The sequence below is a fragment of the Brassica rapa genome, chromosome A09 (genome assembly GCF_000309985.2).
Source record: "Brassica rapa cultivar Chiifu-401-42 chromosome A09, CAAS_Brap_v3.01, whole genome shotgun sequence".
In the NCBI taxonomy this organism is placed as follows: Eukaryota; Viridiplantae; Streptophyta; class Magnoliopsida; order Brassicales; family Brassicaceae; genus Brassica; species Brassica rapa.
Genome location: NC_024803.2, coordinates 35,393,169 through 35,417,517, shown reverse-complemented (window position 1 = coordinate 35,417,517; position 24,349 = coordinate 35,393,169). Strand labels below are relative to the sequence as shown.

General features: G+C 31.4%; 5 protein-coding genes and 1 non-coding gene across 6 annotated transcripts; all 6 read right to left on the bottom strand.

The window, feature by feature from the left end:
• Window positions 1-25: 25 nt before the first annotated feature.
• TRNAM-CAU lies at window positions 26-97 on the bottom strand. The gene has a single exon. It is a non-coding gene; the product is annotated as a tRNA-Met (tRNA).
• Window positions 98-516: 419 nt separating this feature from the next.
• Window positions 517-1,334, bottom strand: LOC108869748. Its single transcript, XM_018654589.2, has one exon. It carries the CDS (start codon window positions 1,239-1,241, stop codon window positions 909-911), a length of 333 nt encoding a protein of 110 aa, XP_018510105.1. The 5' UTR covers window positions 1,242-1,334; the 3' UTR covers window positions 517-908.
• Window positions 1,335-2,113: 779 nt separating this feature from the next.
• On the bottom strand, window positions 2,114-3,962 carry LOC103841486 (glucan endo-1,3-beta-glucosidase 2). The gene is made up of 3 exons (XM_009118029.3): window positions 3,916-3,962; window positions 2,611-3,755; window positions 2,114-2,374 (listed from the first exon to the last, which is right to left on the bottom strand). The coding sequence occupies exons 1-2, from the start codon at window positions 3,960-3,962 to the stop codon at window positions 2,618-2,620; spliced, it is 1,185 nt and encodes a 394-aa protein (XP_009116277.2). The 3' UTR covers window positions 2,114-2,374; window positions 2,611-2,617.
• Window positions 3,963-4,149: 187 nt separating this feature from the next.
• On the bottom strand, window positions 4,150-6,165 carry LOC103841485 (LIM domain-containing protein WLIM2b). Its single transcript, XM_009118028.3, has 7 exons — window positions 5,923-6,165; window positions 5,801-5,840; window positions 5,469-5,634; window positions 5,240-5,339; window positions 5,096-5,133; window positions 4,913-5,002; window positions 4,150-4,577 (listed from the first exon to the last, which is right to left on the bottom strand). Exons 3-7 carry the CDS (start codon window positions 5,604-5,606, stop codon window positions 4,338-4,340), a joined length of 606 nt encoding a protein of 201 aa, XP_009116276.1. The 5' UTR covers window positions 5,607-5,634; window positions 5,801-5,840; window positions 5,923-6,165; the 3' UTR covers window positions 4,150-4,337.
• Window positions 6,166-6,601: 436 nt separating this feature from the next.
• Window positions 6,602-8,042, bottom strand: LOC103841484 (60S ribosomal protein L35a-2). Its single transcript, XM_018655166.2, has 5 exons — window positions 7,898-8,042; window positions 7,761-7,796; window positions 7,257-7,485; window positions 7,095-7,137; window positions 6,602-6,812 (listed from the first exon to the last, which is right to left on the bottom strand). The coding sequence occupies exons 1-4, from the start codon at window positions 7,924-7,926 to the stop codon at window positions 7,096-7,098; spliced, it is 336 nt and encodes a 111-aa protein (XP_018510682.2). The 5' UTR covers window positions 7,927-8,042; the 3' UTR covers window positions 6,602-6,812; window position 7,095.
• Window positions 8,043-9,098: 1,056 nt separating this feature from the next.
• LOC103841483 (proline transporter 2) lies at window positions 9,099-23,163 on the bottom strand. Its single transcript, XM_009118027.3, has 8 exons — window positions 20,480-23,163; window positions 11,325-11,417; window positions 10,695-10,919; window positions 10,430-10,524; window positions 10,151-10,340; window positions 9,964-10,088; window positions 9,677-9,892; window positions 9,099-9,592 (listed from the first exon to the last, which is right to left on the bottom strand). Exons 1-8 carry the CDS (start codon window positions 20,499-20,501, stop codon window positions 9,212-9,214), a joined length of 1,347 nt encoding a protein of 448 aa, XP_009116275.2. The 5' UTR covers window positions 20,502-23,163; the 3' UTR covers window positions 9,099-9,211.
• Window positions 23,164-24,349: the final 1,186 nt, after the last annotated feature.

Sequence of the window (24,349 nt, the reverse complement as noted above, 5' to 3'; positions counted from 1 at the left end):
GAAATTAAAAAAAAGTTCACCAATTTATCAGAGCCAGGTTTCGATCCTGGGACCTGTGGGTTATGGGCCCACCACGCTTCCGCTGCGCCACTCTGATTTATTGATAGAACAATTTTTGTTATCAATATAATCTAATGGAAAGACAGTGGAGATGTTAGAATATTTAACAAATATTTGCTGGGTCTTATCTGAGTTATTTCTATTATAGACGCCTTTACATATTTTATATACCGTTTGAACTAATGTGAAAATGTGAATACGTTGCGGATTTGATCCACATGGTTTTCTAAATAACCGTTAAGAAGAAATCAAACTAAGGTTTCGTCCGCTATTAAACACAAAAATAGGATTAAAAAAATTGGTAATGATATGTGTGACCTTTCAAGACTTGGCCGGGGCTTCCAAACAGACTAGATATTCAAATATTTTATGAAAATGAACCGAATAATACATTCGTCCTGAACCGGATTGTTTTATTTGTACAAGGTCCTGAACCGGCTAGAGCCCATGATAACATTCATACAAAGTCACAATGTTTTCCTTTACCAAAATCAATCATAAACATCATATTCAGAGGTTCTGCATTTACATCATTTGGCCTATTCAAAGTATTAGAAACCAAGACTCTTAAAACTTTGAATTAATAAATGCAATATAACGAATATTGGAAAAAAAAAATAACACACGCAAACGTTTGCCTATGACGCACAATATATACAATAGTATTAGGTTATTACAAAACGTATGACGCACAATATATACAATAGTATTGGGTTATTACATAATATAGAAAACATACGATGGAAAAGAGTATTACAAATCAAGCATCAGTGCACCAAACCACATAATCAACATCTTGATACATTATTTAGTTTTTCTTAAAAAGTTAAATGACCTTTTAAAACTTTCTACCATACACCAAGCAAATAGCTTAATATACCGATGAATAATAGGCTTTTGGACAGACCATAGTGCTTGAGGCAGTTACCGCTGCTTGTACCGCCGCTACCACTCCTTCCACCGCCTCCACCACCACGACCTCCTCCTCCACCACCTCTTAGCTCTCGCCGCCAAACTATAAAATCGATCTCAGAAGACGGTTTATTTACGGTGACGGAACTATGTTTGGCGAATGAGGCAGAGGTCTCGGTTGTTGAACCAACAGTTAAGATATGCCAATGAATCGCTAGTAGTAATAGCAACATCTGAGCCATTGGTTTAATTGATTTGCACATTGCCATTTTGTTGTTTATCACTAACCGAGAAGAACAATATGTGTTTGCCTTGCTTTCTATAAATCGCTATTTATATGAATTTCATCCTGTCAATGTCTTATCTTTGAATTTTATTATTATTATTTAAGTAGGAGATCGCTATTTATATGAATTTCATCCTGTCAATGTCTTATCTTTGAATTTTATTATTATTATTTAAGTAGGAGAACTTTTAAGAACTATTCTGGTGAACTTTCAAAGAAAAAGACATGAATATATAATGTTCCTTGCAGACTGAATAATTGTATGTTTTACTCGTTTTTCTGTCAAACGTTTGAATCGTTCTAAGCAATGGGAAAAAAAATCAACAACACATGAAGTATGCTCTAACATCTCTCCCAAATGTGGACTTTGAAAGTTTTACTATACCACCTGATTATTTATTTGAAACGCGTTACTATGCGCCAATGATCAAGAAAAATCCTCCTCAGTTTCCAATACAGCAAATCCATCAAGACTGTAAGAACCATTGATCTGACTACTGTTACTGAGTTGGTTCTGTATAGATTTAATTGGTTAATTTTTTATTTTGCAAGGTTTGTCTCATATATATGCAGCTAGACGGCTTATAAACCCCACTTTACAATTGGTCACTTGAACTCAAAGAAACTAAACAAACTTGAATTCGTTTGAAAGTAAAATTGTGAAACAACAAAGCAAAACATGGCCGAAACAAAGACACAGGAGTGGTGGAAACAAAAATAAAGTTGCAAGTTTCCAAGCTCTCTCCTTAAGCAAACAAAATGAGTTAGAATTAGTGTCCAAGCTTATTTTTTTGGTTGCAATAAGCTATGAGGATTCCAAATAACTATAGCAATGAATATCCACAATATGTTGTATATGAGGCAAAAGAGCTATACTGCATCCAAATGATTCAATTCCATTGCTCCATATGAGTAAACATTTGTTTTTTTTTAATTCTCTTTAAAGTTCATATAACAAAGACAATGTTTATTGGCAGAAGAAGTATACTGAAAAAGTAAAACCGCAGAAAACACACTCTTTACCATTTCAAGCTAAGAATACACAAGACATGGTTGCTCTGTCAAATGAATCTTGGTGTGCTGCAACTTCACTGGTTTTGATGTGAGCATATTTATCTGCCATTGATCAATCTCAGGATTAGTAAAAAGATTCACACATAATTGCCTCAATATCAAACTGAAATTCCCTGACTAACTAATCCAAACACTCTCTCCAAAAGCTTGAAAAGCTTTCATCTTTGTTCATATCAATACTCAACACAACAAACAATTAGCCTCTAGTTTCAGCAAAACATAGCACTAATCTATCTGAACCTAAGCACCAAAGAAAGCATCAGAGATAGTAAGTATACCTCTCGTCTACATCAACAGACAAAGCATCACCACCTCCACAAAGAACCCAACCAAAACCTCCACAAATCTTCTTCCTTTCCCACCATCCGAGAACTCAAAGCTGTACTTGCTAGTCATGTTATGATGCAAAAGCCCCCAGTTCCTGACCCCTTGCTTAGCTTCCTTCTCAACAAGCTCAAAGACATAAACCTCCGCAACACCTTCCTTCCTCAACGGCGTACCACCTCCACTTCTCAAATGCGCCAACAAAGCTTTCAAGAACATCTCGCTATACAGCAACGTCGCATCAACTTCACCAGCATCAATCCCGGAGCTAGGCCACCCCGTCTCCGCAACAATCACCGGGAGATTCTCATGTCCCATCACAGCCATCGAGCTGATCACAGCGTCAACCATCATATCGAACAAGTTACGGTACCTCACCCCCGTGGTGAGATCGTCTCTGAAGTTGAAAGGCCCCTCCTCGAACAGAGCGAAACCTATCGGAATCGAGAAGCTGGAGCGGTACATGTTGTAAGGGAAGAGGTTGATCAAGAAAGAGGAGTTGGTTCTTTCCAAGAACTGCAAGATCGGGCGGATGATGACTTCTCCGGTAGGTTCTTGGAACTGCGCGGAGGAAGGAGGGAAAGCCGTGGGGACGACGTTGAAGAAGGAGAACGTCGTGGATACTGAGATCTTGTAGATCCTCAGATCAGCTAACGAGAGGTGGACGTTCTGCATCGCTCGGAGGAGGAAGGGAGAGACGTCGGGGGAGTAGGAGACGACGTCGTTTCCGACGGAGATGATGGTGATCTTCGTGCGAGGGTAGAAAGGGAGGACGTGGCGGTAGCACCAGCGCATCGCGAGGGAGCGGTTCGAGGCGAGGAGGGGGACGAGGGGGTTGGGGACGGAGAGGAAGACGGAGACGTTGGTGTAGGCGAAGGCGCGGATCATCGAGGGGTTCGAGTCGAGGAGTCTAACGGCCGGGATCTTCATGGAGACGACTTGCGCGGCGATTCTGTCCGGGGAGAGAGTGGCTGAGGAGGGGGAGATTGACGGTGGTGTTGAGTAGGTGACTCCGATCGTTGTTGCGGTGGTTGACGGCGGGGTAGCGACGGAGATAAGGAGGAGGAGGAGGAGATAAAACGCGACGGAGTTCATTTTTCTTCACTCGCTTACTTTCTTGGAAGAGAGAGAGAAGGAGACGAGAGGTTGAAGAAGAAGAAGTTGTGTGAGAATTGGCGGGAGGATTCTGTTAGAGGAGTTAGAGATTCAGTGCGGTGCAGTCTATATTTGATACTGTAGACTTACTCGTAACATCATACGTTGACTGTCTTCTATAGTTGATTGACCAAAAGTCATACGGTATCATCTAAACCCTCTAATCTATTCAGAGGCTTTCTATTTGACAAAAATAATAAGTTATCATAAACCTTCTAACTGGTTCAGAGGTTTTCTGTTTGACCAAAAATAATACGTTGTCATATAAACCCTATAACTGGTGCAGTGGCTTTCAACTTAAGCACAACGAAACATCACTGAAATAGAACGCTTCCACACAAAGGAAAGTCTCAGTTTTTTTATAGATACCAAATAACGACAACAAACAATCTTTAGGATAGATTAATGGAAACAAAGAGATAGATTACACACACAAAGACACGAAAGAGAAAACAAACTGAATCAGTTTGGCATTGAGTTTTCAATTTTAGACTAGAGAGGAGAGAGGAGAGAGGATTATTGAGTTTTAAGATTCAGGAACGGCGGCTGCAGGTGCACCAGCAGCAACTGCAGCAGCTGCAGAGTGTTTGATGGAAGCGGATTTGATCAAGTGGTTGTAGCTTCCCTTTTCCTTGAAAAGCTGAGCGAAATGGTGCTTGCAGTACAAGATTCCTTCAAGAGCTGCATAGTTTGAAGGCGAGATTGGGCAGCCTCCATGTGAGCACTTGAAGCAGGACTTGTGATACGTCTGGCTCTCCACTGTTACCTGCAGTTTGTGACCAAAGAGTCATGTTGTCAATATTTCATCAAGAAAGAAGATTAAGGCCTGCTATAAGAGAACCAAGCACACGCGCAAACTAAAGCGACAAGAATCAATGTTTCCAGCGTCTATGCATCTGTTTAATAAAACATTATGTTCCTTGTAATTAAGGGGATTTAGTACTTGATCTCAACATGAAAGAGAAAGCATAGAAGGATTCTCGCAAAAGATCCAACTATGTTTTACTGTAAAGTATCCTAATACAGATGCATAGAGGACATAAAGGTGATTCTAAGGTTAAGTTAATGGAAAATGCAAGAAGGAAGAGATGAAATATTAACCTTTTCGATAGGATACACAGTTTTACTGCAGGTGGCGCATTTTTCTTGTGTCCCTGAGAACATACCGGCAACTCGGCTAGGGGTCCTTGTCTGAGAACAAACGAAGAAGAAGAAGACGATATAAGAGAAAACTTCAATGTATCTAAAGAGCTTACAGTGAAAACCAGATAAAGAAACAATTACCAGCTCAGGACTTGATTTCTCAGCCGCCGGTTTAACAGCTGTAGGTAAGGAAAAGTAGTAAGACCATATTAATAGGATATCAACAACAAGAAGGGAAATTAGATGGAAAGCAGCAGGAAGAAGAAGAAGAAGAGAAGTACATACGGGACTGAAAGTTCTTGGTGAAGCTACCAGACTCCTTGAAGAGCTGCTCATAATGAGGCTTACAGTACAGCACACCTTCCATTGATGAGTATCTGCTCAGCTGTATTAAAAAAAAAACACATTGACTTCATCAATATCTGCTTATTGACACAACTGATCATTTTGTAAACTCGATCATGCAGCCAAAAGCAACTACTAACACAGAGATGGAAAGTGAAGAAGAAGATACCTGAAGCCTGGATTTGCAGTGAGAGCATTTGAAGCAAGACTTGTGATAGCTGACACCATCAGCTGAGAGAAGCTCCACAGGGTACACCGTCTTCTCGCAAGCCTTGCACTTCTGCTGAGTTCCTGTGAATGAAGACATCCTTCAAAGTCTTTACGTTCCTCTTCTCCTTTAAAAAATATTCAAAACCCATAAAACAATGACGTAAGATAACAAGACCCATCATTTTAAACACATATATACTTTCAAATGCTCAAAATCAAAACCGATCCGTTTGATCACTGAAACATATGATTGCCCTTTAGAGGAATTGGTATAAAGGATGGATCTTTTACCTCTCCTTGAGCTGAGGACCTTCCAAGATCTGAACGAAAACTGCAAAAACATACCCAAGAAGATTGAGAGAAAGCAAAAGTCAAACATAGTGAAAGAAGAGAGAGGTTTTGCGTAATCTTACGAGAATGGAGGATCTGTGTGATGACGATCAAAGCGATGAAGAAGAATAAAAAGATCGGAGATTGGGGTGAAAAATCTCGCCTTTTTATGGATTCTATTTGCTGGAGGAGACAGTGGGGTTCCACTTTGGCTTTTGTCTAATCGCCTTTTTCTTAATTAGAGAATGTAACAACTAATCTTATTGTAATTTTACCAAATAAAGTGATTAATTACCTGTTTATTCTCCTGGAATATGTTCCATTTTCTAAAAATTCCAAAATTAGGTAAATGAAAACTACAACTGTTGTTTATTCAAAATTAAATTATCTAACAAAATATAAATGATTTTTAAGTATTTGTTATTAGATTTCCTGCACTTTCTTTTACCATAAAATATGATGATTTTTTAGTCTTTTTATTATATTTTAGCACTTTCGTGTACCAAAGAGAGAGTTTAATACGCTCTATCGTACACAGAGAAATCAAAAATAAATATGCGACGACTAGTGAGCGTCTGTTGCAAAAATAATAATAATTTGTTTTTAGATTTGATGGCTAATACAATTCGTTAAAAGGTTGAATATAAGAACGAGTCTAGACAAGTTACCATCATGATCAAGTTTTGAAATTTCGATTTGACCACTTTCATTTTCTTCTGTAAATTTGATATTAAAAGATGAAGAATATAAATGGGATCCTAGTAAACAATTAAAGAACTCATTTAGATAATTTCTTTTCTGCTCGGATTCCATCAAAAATAATGTTTTAATTCGTCTAGAGATGAACAAAACCAACAGAGAGTTTAAGACAAAATGTGAATAAAAGGATAAACTATAGCTTTTAGGAAATGATAAAGGGAGCTTCCTTCTGATACTTGTGAAATGAGACCCAGGTCCTGAATCTACTCTCCTTCTGCAGTCATGAAATAAAATCAGGATCTGTATCGATTCAGAAGACATAGGATAACACTATCATGTAATAATACATTACATGGATGAATCTAATGGCTCTGAAACTACAGTCTCAAACCTTTCGATTATTATAAGTTAACATGATAAAGACACGATTGAAACAAAACGAAACAAAACGGCTAATCTAAACTAATCTCCTATGCACAAGACATGCTTATTGAGTAATAGTGATACGTAATCCTAACTGTGATTAAGCTACAAAGATGGATGTAGAGTAATTTACCTCATATGTTGCTGGGGTACATGAACACTCTCACTCTAGCTCCCTGAGAATAACACACAAAAAAACAAATCATGTGTCACAGACTTGAGCCATTAAAAAAGAAAAGAAAAAACATCATATTAACCAAGAATCCAAGATATCTTCCAACAAAAATGAACTTACCATTGACTTTGGCGGTAGGTTTGAAGTGAACTTGGCACGGACAACACCGCTGTTACCATGAGGCCTAGCGACTTTCCCCCAGATGCAACGGTAGTGGGAACCGTTCTTCTTTGTCTTCGCCTTGTAGATGTAAGCCATACGCTTTCCCTTGTACCAATTAACCTCCTCTGTAGTGTTCACACCTTCGATCTGGATGAGAGAAGTGTTGGGGTATTGGTTTGACTTCGACCTGAAAATTCACTTAATAATTAATAACAAATCTTATAACTCTCTCTCTCTGTCTCTATGATCAAACAAGACTTTCTTATAACTTCAAAAACAAAAGGCGCAACCGTAACAAAGTTAGCGAAAAGCAAGATTATGATAAAACACATATGAGCAAGTTATGTAACTAACAAGACCACAACTAGTACAAGCAATGATCATGTCCCACCACAGATGCAACATCAAGTTATGAAAAAACAACCGAAGAAACACAATGGGCAAGAGGGACGTCGCAAGTACCTTTTGTAGCCGAGGACAGTTCCTCGAACATACAATCTGCAAAAGGAAAAAACAGCAAACACACAGGTTTGATCAGCCGAATAAGAACTACATTTGAAACAGAGAAGAAGTCTGTTCATGTCCGAAACGCTAATTACCTAACTCTCTCTCCTTGGCGTCCCTTCATTTTCACTCCTGATGCTGGGTGTCTTCTTCCTCCTCTTTTGTGCCGGCGAGCGAATTACAGAGAAGAACCCTAGCTTCGAGATTATTAGGTCAAACGTTATATATGTGGATTCATAAATAAGCACACTACGATGCTCTATTGGGCCTATGTTTAGGTTTTCTCATACTGTTTGGCCCAAATAGTAGTAAAGCTTGCCCAACATTGAAGTTAACAAAAGTTAGTACACTGGGCCGGAGTCAATTATGTCTGATGTGGATCATATGACATATAGTAGGTCTAACCATTTGGTTTTGGTTTTGGTTTTCGATTCTCATTTGGTTTTTCTAGTTTTACGTTCATTCGATTAATAGAGATATATAAATTGTTTGGATATTTTTGTAACTGATGCATGATACATTATAATCTGATCATTTTATATATAGTTTACTACTCTACCAATCACTTATACAAATTACATTAACAAAAGCATACAACTTATGCAATACAATGTTTTTATACCATGCTAGTATTTGCTTTATCATCAGTTGGGAGAGTGTGCATGCAAGCAGGGGTAGGCACAATTACTTATTACTTGCTACGTTTGACCTATAAAGTTGAATACTTGGTTTGATCAAATCGAATATAAATTAATCTATTTAAATTACTTGGATCCTAGTATCATCTGCGTTAATGGCTGAGGCCCTCGCAATTCGTCTGGCAGTTATGACTGCTTCTTTCTCGAACATTAAAACCCTTGCGATTATGTTTGATTCTCTTACTCTCATCAACATGCTGAAACAGAAGGAATCAAGGCCGGCTCTGTATGGGATTTTGTTCGATATCTATCACTTGAATACCTACTTTGATGTAATCTCCTTCCATTTTATTCCCCGCTTGCAAAACTCTGATGCTGATTCAGTTGCTAAGTTGGCTCTTGCCAGCTCCATTGTATCAGCCTCCTCTACTAGAGCGTAAACTTTATTTATGAATGAAGTACTCTTTGATAAAAAAAAATAATAAATTACTCGGAAGTATAAGACAAATATCAAGTATCAAATATCAAGTATTGGTCGAGTACTCGGCTTTGTTTGGATTGAAACTCGTTTTTGTTAATGAACCAAAACATATTTTCCCAAATCATAGTATTTTCCTAAGTATAGCGAAAATACTAAGTACTCTGCTTGCGTTTACCCTATAAAATGTCTAATTGCGTTTGTAAAGAGAGACTACAAGTAATAATAAATAGGATTATGATTTTATTTTTTGTTACAAAAGATTACAACATTAAACAAATGATACAAGACATTCAAACATCAGCAAAAACATGAAAGTTCTTGGAGTCAACAGATATGAGTCTAACAGCAGCAATAGCAGACGCAAGAGACATTAACCCAAAGAAACAAACATTAAGCCAATGCCATAGCTTTTGAACGGAACTAAGCTCACTGTCCATAGCTACAAGATACATGTGATTTGCTAGTATAAACGTCAGAGGGAACGTGCTTATCGCTCCCGTGAGGCTCATGAAATCTCCAAGAAACGGCAAAAGCGCAGAGAGAAGAGTGCTCACAGCAATGTAGCTTCCTCTTGTTGCTGTTCTAAACAAGATATTCTTCAATGCTAATGGACTTCCTCCTTTGGTTCCATACTTTGTATCCATAAACTCATAAGTCGGACTTGCAAATATCTACAAAAACAGCAAGGAGACCTTCATCTTGTTTTTAATATGGTTTAGGCTTTACTAAAGACAAGTGTAGGAAGATAAACATACGTGCAAAGAGATAACGGACTGAAGAAAAGCTGAGATGTTAGCGAGAGCTTTGACCCAGAGAGGTCCACTGACACTGTCCATCAGATAAGTCGAGGTGGAGGACCCGTAAGCCCAATAACCAATGAACGTAACGGCATACAAAGGTAATGCACCAGCAGTGAATTGAAGATACAGAGCCTTCATCATGTTTTTAACCACTGGTTGCTTCACTGTGGCCTAATCATTTGCAGAAGAGTTAGTGTCAAGAACAGAGAAAAGATTGTAGCATGAAAATAGATGAGACTGACTTGTATTTCAGGCAGCATTCCCGTGTTGAATGCGAAAACTAGACTTGCTGCTGCTCCGGTTATGGTAAAGATCTTGTCTACTGATGATCCTTGTATGGTATAGTCTCTTGAAGGTTTGTTTACTCCTAGAGAAGTCAATTTATTAGAACAATTTATGAGGTTTGTAAGTAATATCAAGAATCGTTACCATCTTTAACTGATAGGACTATTGCAACAACAATGTAGATCATGCTGAGGATTGTTGATACTCCTAGCCAGATTCCAAGAGCAGATAAATAAGGTATACCGACTGCGAAAATCGCGCAGACAACACCAGCAATGGCGATAAAGTGAGGTAGTTTCATTACACTGTCATCTCTGAAAAGTACATAGACAGCCTACAGATAATGCAAGAACAGAGCAATGAGGGAAACTAACTTAACTTTTTTTTTTGCAATAAATATATTTGTTTTGTTTATTGTTATACCTTTAAGGCTGAACCAGCAAGTATGATGAAGCCGCAGTTAATCATGAAAAGATTTACATATTGCAATCCCCATGTAACACGGTACATCTTTTTACCTGATCAAACAAGCATAGGTGGCAAATCGGTTATAACCAGACGATTTTCTAAGACTGATTTTAAATTGCTCACCTAAGCACAAATCCTCTATATTGAGCCTAATGATTTTTGAACATTGAAACTAACATAGCACTTGAAAGAGATAGAGAGAGAGATGGGACTTTGTTACCGTATATGAAGCCAGCGAGATCTCTGTAACGAATGTGTCTTTTACCACCAAACTCATGAAGGTTGGCGATAAGAGAGTTTGCGTAAAGGGAGATTGCTGTAGCGAGAAGGAGACCAACCACACCACCAATCCAACCCAAAGGAACCATGACTGTCCCGGAATATCCCAACACATAGGCGCTGTTTATACTCGTTGTCAAAACGAATGATACCTGAAACCATGAATCTATACAAACCAAAGTCACCAAAATATAACATTTTGCCTGAATAGGCACCATCAAAATCACCAAAGACAACATTTTTCACAAGTGGGCATCATAAAAGTCATCACAGTTGGTTTACGTTTTAGTGTTTTCTGCAGCTGAAGTAAAAATATTACACTTGCTATGCATGCATCAGTGACATATGCACGTAAAATAAACTGACAAAGTTTCAGTTAATCTGACAAAGACGACAAATAGGTAATAAACTCTGTTGAGTCTTTTTTCGGTATTCCAAAGACAAAGGAAAATCTTTTTCTTTAAAAAAGCTCGAGATCAACGACAAGTTTATTCAACATAACAACGGGAAAAGAGAAAGAACATAGGACAAAAATAGTTAATGAAAGTTTCAAAGAGAAAGAAGTCCGAACCGCTGCTAATCTTGTGAGCGGTCTCAGGGACTTCGAGATCGAACTGTTTCATTGCAACGACTTTACGGTTCTTAGCCTCACTTGTATCAATGACTCCGACAAGAATCAGTTAAGTCTTGTCTCTATCTTCCTCTTTGGATTTCAAGAAATATATAAAAAGACAGCCTTTGTCGCGTAATAAACAAAGTTATTAATATAGAAAAACTGTGAAATGGAGAATGTAAAGATGTGGAGTATTCTGTTTTATAGGTGTCTGATCCTTTTAGTCAACTTTAAATTGATGTGTCAGAAAGATTGATACGTCTATGTGTGTGTGAGAGAGTTATTTTGGCACGAGATACAACCAGAGATAGACAACGTAACGTTTTTTCAGTGAAGAATATTTTTCTCTAATAGAAAAGAATCTTTGGCATATCTAAGATTCTAAGATCTGTTTAGTTTTGGAAAGTCAATGATTTATTTCACTTAATAGATCCTTCTATTTAAATTACATAATTAGTATAAACCAATCACAAAGCAACAAGTATGGATAAAGTATCTTACAATTTTTCCTGGTTGCTATCTCCACCTTTTCCAATTTTTTTTGGTTTACTTCCTTAGCTACTCCCTAATGGGGCTTTCCTGAGAAGGTCAGAGAAGCACACACGCTAGCTGTCTAGCTTACATCTTTTGTTTGGATTGTTTTTGACTAAAGATAATGATATTAAATTCATTCCAATTCTTCTTTGACTTCAGCTTACATCTTTTGTTTGATTATTTTGACTACTAATAATGACACTGAATTTATTTGACTACTTTTGATGCTACTAAATTAATTATCTTAATAGACTACTAAGGGCATGACTGGTTCAAACGCAGTGGTTGTGGGAGTTTGTGGATGCGGGTGGTTACGGTTTCTAGCGGTTTTAAGAGATTTGTACGACTGGTACTGCGGTTAAAAATTGGTGCGTTTGCGGATGACTTATGACTGGTTAACTACCTAATGCGGTAACAGTCAAATAATAAATTAACAATATTTACATTTAATATAATTATAAAAATATCAAAAATCATAAAATTATAAAAAATATAAAATTTATATTTAGAAAGTTATAATTTTAATTTTTGAAAATTTATTGAATTGTTTTTATTATAAAATTTTATAATATTAATTAAAATATAATAGATATATTTTAATATTTACATAATTTCAATTTTAAATTTTTTATTAAATTTTTTTACTTTTGTCTATATATTATTTAAAAAAAAAAAAATTTTTTACCCTCCCGCAACCGCAAACGCTAGCTGGAGCCAGCTTTTGAATTTATGAGATTCGAAGCGGTTTGAAGCAGTTTAGAGCGATTTGAGTGATTGTTGCAAACCGCCGACAGCCGCTACCAACCGCAAAAGCTGCGTTTGCGGGTGGTAGCAGGAAAACCAGTCGCCCCCAAGTTAGTTTTAGTTTTCAATGCATATATTTATCAATTTTCCACTTGTTATTACTAAATTCAAACAAAATAATACTTTGACCAGGGACAAAACAGAACATTTAACTATTTTAGTATGTGTAAAAAAAATTTAAAAGACATATAATATGAAGAATAGGTGAGGAGAAGCTATTTAGAATTTTAAAATATATGTGATTCACTCCATTTTGTCATGGTAAATATTTTAACTATTTGATTTATTCAGTCATGATGTTGGAAATATGATATTTGAATATCCAACAAATTCTATATTTTAAATGAATACTAGATTTTAACACGCACGTTCGTGCGGATATTTTTTTATTTTATAAATGTATTTGATATTATTACAATTTTTCAGATATATAATTTTCATTTTAGTGTTCTATATTATGTAACTCTATAATATTATTGTTTATATTTTTATTCGGCATCATTAATATATAGTGGTTTGTTTAATATATTTTAATTTGTTATAAATTTTTATTACTTACTAATATATTTCGAATTAAATACATTAAATAACAATCTGAGATAATCAAATAGAGAACCCCCTTCAAAATATGTTTTTTTCTTTAATTTATATATTTTGTATATAATACATTTATAAAATTTATTTATTTATATTTATAAAATATATATTTTTAATATAAATTATACTTACATGTTGTGTTAAAAAATATGATTTAACATATATCATATTAGTACATGATTTATAAGTAAAAGCAATGTTTTGTTTAAATAATATAGTTCTATTGTTTAAGTAAATTTATACGTAGTAGTATCTATAATATTATTATAAATTTTCTTGATATATGATATTTTTGGATCTTACGATATTAAGTTTCTTTTTTTTAATTAAGATTTCAAAATATTAGATTATTTTAATTTTTACAACATATATAGTTTATTTTTGGTGGTGCAATTTAAAAAGTATTTTTTTATTATCTATGATTTTATATTTTGTAAAATTTGAAATATTATCATTTTGAGTTTGAATATTTATTTTCAAAATTGTATATATTGTCAAGAAAACTTTGGAAATTACACAACTATTTTTGAGTTTGGAAGATTACATGAATTTTAATTTTTTTTGTTACTACATTGATACATTATTTCATAAAAAATATTTTTATTTTTTGTAATAATTTCTAAACTTTTCTCAACAGATTTTGTTTTACAATTAAAATAAAATAAATTATAAATAAATTTTAATGTGTCATTAATATCTTAAATAAATTATTAAAATTTCATAATTCTCAAATAATATATATTTTAAATAGTATATGAACTAAAAGTTATTATCTACTGTTATATTTTTGTATATAAACATTTTTAAACAATACAGAATATAATTATATATTTATAGAAAATAGTGTATAATTTTTATTTTCTTTTTTTTGAATAAAAATTTAATTAAAATTAATTTATAATAATATTATATTACTAATAATGAAATCAATGTGTTATTTGATAAAAAAAATTTAAATATTTAGTAAGATTTTGTTAGATTCTTTCGCAACATATTTTGTTATAATTAAAAAATAAAATTTAAATTTATAGTTGATTTATTATTAATGAAAATAATAAAATATGTCATATTAACTAATTATTTAAGTTATTATTCAATGTCTTGTAGTATAGTAGATAAAAATTTGGACCATAAATTAATAGATGAGATTAGATTTGATCCATAAAAGAAATTCAAGATTTTCATCCCCCTATATATTAAAAGAGAAGTCACTTTAATGACTTCTCAATAGGTGGCAATCATACAGAGCTTCTCAGAAAATTTCTTTTAATCCTATTGGTTGATTTTTGATAATTTCTTTTCCTTTTTTTTTTAAATCAGCGGGAAAGAGTTAACCTAGAATTACTTAATTTAGGTTTCCAAACACTCTCAAGGAATAAAGACAAAACACTACGCTTTTCTCTTTTGCCGATTGCTATTTTTTTAAACAATTGTCGTAATTTTTTTCGATTATATTTTGTTTAATTTGTTTGGGATTTTTATGTTTTAAATTATTATCCATTTATTTGGAAAATAGTTTTGTACAAGCAAAGTAAACAAAATAAGGACAACAAAAACACAACAACTCTTTTTTTCGAAGTTACAACTACATACTCTAATTTCTTTCATAATAAAATATCTTATAGACACATATTCTAATTCGTTTAATATTTTAAATAAAATATTGAATAATTGGAACAAGTTTCCTTATCACGAAACTGAATAAGGTACAAGATAATATAAATTGATATAGTAAAAGTATTGTTTATTTGTAATTGCACTTAATGAACCTCATTCGTTAATTAGTTTGTTATTAACTTACCTTATTTTGAATAAGGTATTTTTCGGAAGTTGATATCATATTTATTGTAAACCACTTTATGTAAATGTCAATATTATATCTTTCTTAAAACTGTTTAAAAAATACTTGGCCAATACTCATATTGAGATCTCAAACACTACGTATATTTAACATCTTACGGTGAGGAAGGTGAATTACTAAAGTTGATTATTTAGAATATGCTAAAGTTGGGAGTAAAAATGAATGTCTAGAAACCGAATTTTAAAATAAAAGCCTTTACGCAACCTACTTAGCTTGACTTTATGGAAATTGAAAAATCAACACTCAGGGAACAGTTTATTACATCTTTCCGATATTATGATCTATGATGGAAGTTGTTAAAAAGGTATATGATGAAACACTTGAGTCATGATTTTGGAACTTAGTTTCGTTGATCGACATGGCAAGTCTTACCAAAATTATTATTGATATCCCATTTTCACATGCAGTCGACTTTCATTACTAACAAGATAAAGTTATATTAAGCTCATATGTGTTTCTGACTGTCACAAAACGTTACACCATCTGCTTCTCTTGTTCCGTTATTTGGCTCACCACTCATAACTCTGTTAAGAGCTTCTCAATTGTTTCCTTGACAGAGGCAACTTCACCACCTACTCTAGCTGAAACATCTTCACCAATGTCAGTATCATACATTGCTACTTCCATAACATCAATTAATGTTTTTGAGTCATCAATCTCAGGTATTACAACACGATCCATGAATAACATTTGAACTAATGACACTTCTTCAAATTCTAAAAGATGAGAAGTAATGTGCTTCTGAAGAAAAGAAATACAATTCTTTTGTTCAAAACATAACTTGGGATCTAATGTGCGTACAGATGCAATTCACAGTGTTTTCTGATTATTCTATTAACAAGTACAAATCTCTACTAACACTCAAATGTTTTCTTCAACAGCCAAGAGTAAACTTTGAGGAATCATCCAATCATGTTGCTAAACATGCTACCATTCACATTTTTGTTAATGTTGATGTGGCTTGCAATATGACTATTTGTCGGCTTATTGTTAACAATGCATTTCCTTTTTGTTTTTGAATCTAACAATGCTTTTCTACAAAGGAGACTCTAAAAGAAGACGTTTATATGATACAACCACCTCTTTTTGTTATCTGTGATATACCTGATAAAATTTCTCACCTTCACAAACTTATATATGGTCTTAAGCAAATATTCCTTTATGCCTGGTACTGAAGTTTGCTCCATTTTTTACTATTTGGTTTGTCAACTCTCTGGTTGATGCATCTCTGGTTTTCCTCTTCGTGCTTGTTTATGAAGGTTGCATCTATGTTACACAGTATTACCAATCTTACCATGTTTGCGTTTTAATCACTTCTAGACAAGCGTTTGGTATTGTTCAATAATTTATTGCACGTTGAATAGTAATATTAGAACTAGGTAATAATTCACGCTGTGCGCGGAGTAAAATAACTGATTAGATTATTTATTTTACGATGTAATAAGAGATTTGTCGTATAACTTTTTCAAGGCATGGGTATTCAGATATTCGTTCGGATTCAGTTGACCTATTCGGATTTTGATTTTTAGAGTTAGAAATTTAAATATGATTGGATATTTACAAATTTCAGTTTGAATTTGGATTGGATTTGGTTTGAATCATTCTAGGTTTGGTTTGGTTCGGGTTTGAGTTCACGTACCTATTTTAGTTATGTAATTTTCTAACAAAAATCCAAATATACTTAATCCTTAAAATCCGAAAATAAAAACAATATAAAATTTACATAAAACTAGTTCAATTTAAATATTTAGATGGATAAAAATATATATATTTCGGTATTTTGAACATATTTTGTTATTTTAGATATTTTTATATTAATGAATATCTAATAGATATAAATTTTTAAATATCTAATATATTTAAGTAAATAATTGTGTTTTAGATATTTTTGGTATCCAAATATTTCAGTTTGGATCGGATCCGGGTCTTGTTATCCGGATTTTAAACTTTTAGATCCATTTAAATACTTAATCAATTTTAGTTTGTGTTTAGTATTACTTTCAAATCAAATTCGGTCGTTTCTTCAGATCCAAATATTTTGCCCAAACTTAATTTCTTCTACAAATGTAAAGAAAAATAAATAAATGTAAAACAAACATGTTAAGATTATTTTGCATACATAATTATTGGAACACACTTTAAGAATACCAATAAAAATGGTTGGGTGTCGTGTCAATACATTTCGACATGTAAAATTTGACGTAGTTTATAACCAATAATGTATACTCTCTTATAAAAGTTTATGGTAAATATGAAAAACATGATACAATCGAGTGAAATGGGTTAAAGTTGCTTTATTATAATGTCATCTCTTCACTCGGTACATGAATTCTGTTTTTCAATCGATTTCACGAGTTTTTTTAAAGCTTTTATGATTTCTGATTCTAACAATCTGATTGTGTTTCTAATTCTTGATTTGATATGAAAACTCTGTAAGGAAAAGCAATACTTAGCTAAACTAAAGATCCAACTTTGTGTGTGGCATTTTTTACTTCAGTTTCTTTAATTCATAACTAATCATAATTATTTTTTGCTTTCATATGCATAAAACATCAACCATGGCCAAGTTCGACAAGATACAAAACAATCAATTTCTAAAAACAGTCTCATTCCGGTATTTTAGTTGATGTATCTTAATGATTTTGTAATTTATTTCTTTTAATAATGATATTATTCAATACTTGTCTGGAGAGCACTTCAATTCACTAATACAAAGGTTAAAAGTATGAAAACTAAAAATGAGTTGAATAAAATATTTAGTGTGTGAACACGTTAAATCTTCTGCGATAGAGTTAAGAAAATTAATGTGTGAATATAATAATTGCTAAGAGTTTGTAAGGCTGACACCTAAGCATTCTCAAGTTGAAAAGATTGTAGGATTGACACGTGTCAATGTGTATGAACACATTTATTCCAAATGCTTCTTTTTAACATATAAGAAATTACATAAAATAGAAAGAAAAACCAAAGTTATAAACTTAAAAACAACAAAGTAGTATATGAGATTAAAGTCTTTTCTGCTGTTTTTACTGAGGTCTCTGTAGCATATATTCCAAAATCGATGAACACGGACTCCCTTGCTAAAGGAGGAAGATCACGAGTTTTTGGGTCCCCATTTGTCAACTGTTTGCACCAAGTTGGCTAGCTCTTTACGCTAGCCAAGAGGCTGCTAACTAGTTTCATAAGTGTTCTTTTACTTTTGATGTCAGAAAAAAAAAACAGCAACAACAAAGCAGTAAACATTTCTTTAGTTTGAATATATTATATACATGCATTTGACATTGATCGAGATCTTACGTCTAATGGATTGACCCACAACGGGAAAAGTAAGTGGCTGAAATCCTTTTAAAAAGGATCAAATGGGGGGGAAAGAAAGCTTGACCAGTGAATATCATTTACGATTAATCATTGTATTGGAAGCCTCTTTACACTTTTACAAAGCATCGCATAATTAGAGGAAACTTTTATACCAATGGTCACATATTTTCATTTAAAATACAGCGAACGTAGCCTTATAAATTACTCTTAGCAGAATCAAATATTATTTTAACTTCCCTGTCTAAATTCAATCTATTTATTATTTATATGTTCCAAGTTGTGTATTAAACTACCCTTGCAAAACATAAGTTGTAATGTATAACTTACACAATAGACAGGGAAGGCTGGGATACAATATTAAACAGGTATATAAATAAATAATATATAGCTACTATAATGTAACATATTACTTTCAAAGTTTTCATTCGGAAGAAAAAAAGTTGTACATAAGTTAGCACCAAGTAGATTTATCTGACAGTCATTTCTTAGAAACGGAAAACAAATGCTATGTCACATTCGATTTACAAAAATCTCTAGGCAGGCAATTTTTTTGTCTAAAACGAATAACAAAGAAAAAAAGAAGCATGAAAATGGCTAACAATTGCCCCATTACATTGGATTTCACCAATTTTTCATGGCTATAAATAGTTTTTTTTGTAAATTAGTTATACTTATAGTTAATGTTAAAAATCTGAATTAATTATTTTTTTAATGTCGACACAAATGGTGTAAAGTCAAAATGGACCGGATTCTCACTAGTGTGAAAACTAACTTACGGGATCCAATTACTTCTTCTTCTAGGATTTCGAACTCGTAACTTTAATGCTTTCAAAAAAATTAGTTAGTTTAATAAAAATTAATTTTGAGTTTATACTACATACTTTCCAATAGTGTGTTTATAGAAAGAACAAAAACACCCTAAAAATCAGTTACAGAAAAAAAACACTCTAAAAATATATATCCATGATATGTATTTTGCTTAACAACAACAAATCCCTGTTTTAAAAAAAACACACATTTCAATATGGTAAAACCGAACCGAACCGAACCGAACCGAAATAGACAATATGGTTTGGTTTTGGTATATACCATATAAACCGAATGGATATAATTTTATAAAAACCGTAGGATTTGGATATGGTTTGGTATATAACCGATTAAACCGAATAAACCGAACAAAACCGATTAAAAGTAGAAACATGTAAATATGTATCTATTTTATAACAATACATGAAAATCTATTTGTTACATAAGTTAAATTTGTGTTAATAACTATTACCATAATTTTATAGTAATAAAAAACTTTAATTTGTAAAACGTTTGAACTATAACTAAATAACAATACATCGTAATTCATACATCTTATTTTCTAAGTCTTTTTTGATCTTTTTTATTTATTTTAGTCTTCACTAAATTAATATGAAGATTATAAATTTGATAGACAATAATTAATGGAAAATTTTCAATTGAAAAAGTATAACTTTAATGAACACTAAATATGGAAGAGTGGAAAAACTTTTCTTTCATGTTTCTATTTTGTTTCATATTTTTATTTTCAAAATTTCAAGCTTTGATTTTAGTTATAGATTTGATTATTTTATTTGATGGTAGAGGCATTTTTACTTTTTTGTTCATTTATTTGAACATGTAATATATTTTTAATAAATGACTGTATTGACAATATGACTCTAAAATTCATATAATATGATCTCAAACAAAATAATTATGTTTTTTGGTATAAAACCGAATAAACCGAAAACCGACAGTATATAAACCGAACCGAACCGAAGTAAATATGGATTTAGAATGGTAGTTATATTTTACTAACCGAAATACCGAAAACCGAAAAAACCGAACCGAAACCGAACCGATATCCAGATTGAACACCCCTAATCTACATACACAAATCAATGCCAGAAAAGGAAACAAGATAATTAGGTTCTTCTGTTCTTGGCATGTATCCTAAATCTTTGAAGCTTATCTTTAGAAACAAACTTACCATGGATCGACCCACTTACCATGGCAGTGAAACACGTTGACCAAAATGGAAGCAACCAAAGGATGAATCCAAATAGATCGCATGATCCTGAAAACGAAGCAGATTTTTGGGACTTTTTCTTTAGATTGAGAAAAATATAACAATTATTTGGGAATAAATTCAGCTTAATTAGGATCAATGCGATCCCTTTGGATCCTTTCTCTAGTTGCTATGAGCCTGTGAAGAACTCTCTTTCTTTCTTTCTCTCTCTCTCTAAGTGGGAGCAATGGTGTTTTTTTCTCTAAGGTCATTGATATAAAGGATGGACATGTTCTTCTTCTTCTTCTTAAATAAATAGATAAAATACGTTTATAAAAAATATTTCCACTCTCTCGTTCGTTAAAATTTTAATAATTGACTCGAATGAGTAAAAAAGACGTCGACGATTTCTTATGGCCTTAATGGCCTTTAAGCCATACTATTTTAATATTTTTTACCGTTCTTATTTTTCTTTCACCGTTTCATAAATATACACGTAGCAATATACTACCCTGTATGGGAATACTGAATATGTAATTTCTACAAAACTTAGTGCGTGAATGGTATTCTCAAAAACGCCTTTTGATCACCATTCATAAATCATTTTGTAAAAGTGCGGTATTAGAAAGAGAAAAAGAGTAAAACCGCAAATGATAAAATTGTTTATTGGATAACGTACATTTTATGAAAAACGCACCCGCCGTAACAAACCAGCGTATTTGAATAAAAAACGCACTTCTCTCCTATTGTATTTTTTATATATTCATAAAATATTTGAAATACATTAATATACATTCTGTTGATTTGTTGTATTAGAATAAAATCTTAACTACTAGCACATATAAAAATAACCCTTATACACAGTAAATAATAAATAACTTTGAACCATTATGCACAGTAAATAATTCTTTTTTGAAAACCACAAATGTGCTATATTATGCACAGTAAAATTTTCAATTCCGCAAATTATATTTTCACCAATCAAACACAAATCCGCACCGTTAATTTTATCAAAACCGCATTTATCCCGCAAACCAAACCGCAGTTAGACCGTACCACACTTCAATTTCGTACCGTTTTTATTAGCAAAACCGCGGTTACCATTCGGACCCTCTCAACTACCATACCGTTTTATACAATTTGACACAAATCCAGATAGTAAACGAGTTAGCATTAACAGCTAGGAAATAGTAACGAATAACGATATTCTATTTTATTAATTAGGTCTGACGGCAACATTCTTTTTTCTTATACTAGTGTGTTATCTCACCTAAGGGTTTTTCTCCATCATGTGCAAATATAATAATTTTAAATATACTATTATTTTACTTTATTTTAAAATTATTTTACATTCTAATATTATTTTTATATATTTTAACTTCACTGGTTTAGAAAAAAATCTTAAATTTATTTTTGTATTCTTGTTTTTCATTAGGTTTAACTATTTTAGTTTGATTTTATTTAAATTTTAGTAAAGTTAAAATTATTTTTATATTTGTTATATTTAATGAATATTTATTATAAATATTTCTCTTATTATTTAGTTTTAAATATACTTTATTTAAATATATAAATTCTAAAAAAATTAGCTTTTTGGTTAAAATAGTTAATATACGTTAAACTGGTAAAAATTAATATCTAAATTATTAACAGATACATTTAAACAAAATTGTAATAATTTAATGGTGATATATGAGTTATCAGTCATTAATATATTTCAATTTTTTTGCTAAAAATATATTTACAAAAAGTTTACATTAATAATGATATTAGAGTTATAAATCATTACCATATTAAAAACATTGTCAAAAATATAAAGTTTGATTTGGAAAATTGTACAAGTCATAATTAGATTAATGCCATGTTATAATTCTCAAAAAAATCATGTTATTTTTCTTATTAAGAATGAATGTGGTGATGACATGCAAATCATTTTGCAAATAATGTCTATTCATATTTAAAACATTGTCTATATGAGTTTTTGACATTGTTTTCTAATCAATTAAATCATCTCCAACCCACTACTATTTTCTCTTATATATTTGCCTCTAAAATAGATAAACACTATTATACATATGGATTTGCTTTAATGTATACTTCTATCTTATTATATAAGGCTTGGTTTTTCAAAGTTGCTAACTAATATGATTGCGACAAGTGTCAATTAATTTATTAAGATTGTGACATGTGTCAAAAATATGTTACAATTCTCTTTTATTAGGATTTAAAAAATTTAGAAAAAGAAAATTATTATTACATTTTTTGGACGCTATAAAAGAATAATTATTACAAAATATAGTTTATTATTCTTTTTAGGAGTTAAGAAAAGAAAAATTACTATCACATAGCCTTTTACACTTATATTTGTATGGCTCTTTTTATAATCTTTCAAAAATATTTGATAGTAAATTTAATTTTTGAAAGTTCTATAAACATAGAATAATTGTGAAAAGCTATTTGAAAGTATTTTATTTCTTTTTAAATTTTTTTATATAATTTTCATTTTAAAGATACTAAAGAAAGATATTATAAGAGAAAATATTTATTTTTAAAAAAAAATAATTAAATAAAAACGAATTATAAAATCCTACAACTACAAGAAATTATTTAATAAAAATCAAATAGAAAACTAACTATAAAATAAGTGAGATTCCTTTTTAAAAACTAAGAAAACAAAAATGTAAAAGTACTCTTATTATTTTCATATAAATAACTAACTTTCCTTTTTAACAGATAAATGTATGCTACAAAAATATAAACCAAAATAAATATTATTTTCACATCTATATTTAGGTTTAAGATTCTTCATATTATTTTCACAAAAATAGTATTGACAAGAAAAATATTATCTGAGTATTTTCTTTTTATTTTTTTAAACAATTCAATTGTTTTTATCATCCTTATTACATCTTATGATGCTAACACAAGTTTTATTTAATTTTGATGTTTTTATCGTACATAAGTATGTGTAAATATAAGGAATATATGTTTGTATATGTAAGACACAATATATAATTAACTAAACATAATTTGTTTTATTGAAAATATATTAGTTTTATAAAAATCTTAAAAAACAAGAATAAATTATAGTTGGAATTTTCCCTTTTAAATTTTTTTAAAGTAACTTATTTCTTATAAATAACTAACTATTCTTTTTAATAGATAATTTTGTGTTAAAAAATTATAAACCAAAAACAACTTTAAATATTTCACCTGATATGATTGTGTCATTTGTACAAAAAGAAACATTGTGTATGTATTAATAAAAATCTATCATTATGTGAAAATATAATTTTTTCTTAAAATCCTAAATAAAAGAAATTTGAAAAATAAAATTTTCGTCTTTTAATCTTAACCAAATAAGATTTTGTTTTCCTTTTAAATCATGACCATATAGAATTGTAAAAGTAAAAAATTACTTTTAAAATTTAATGATAAATACGATAATGAAAATATTTAATTAAAAATATTAGTGATGTTGAGAAAACGAATTTTGAAAATAATATGATAATGAAAATATTTAATTAAAAATATTAATGATATTGAGAAAATGAATTTTAAAAATAGGAAGTTTTAAAAAATGGTTAATATTTGCTGGAAATAATTATTTGATAGTATTTTTATTTTCTAAATCCTAGAAAAAATAATTATAAATGATTATGTAATTAAAAAAAAAAGAATTTGATGACAACTATAATGATAAAGCTATTAAATTAACAAAAATCAAAACTTAGGATGTTGTCGTGATTGGTATTTATGTGTTTGATTATATGAAAATCAAACACATGTTTGATATATATATTTTCATGTTTGAAATCATAAAAATTTGATATTATTATTGTCACTCTTAAG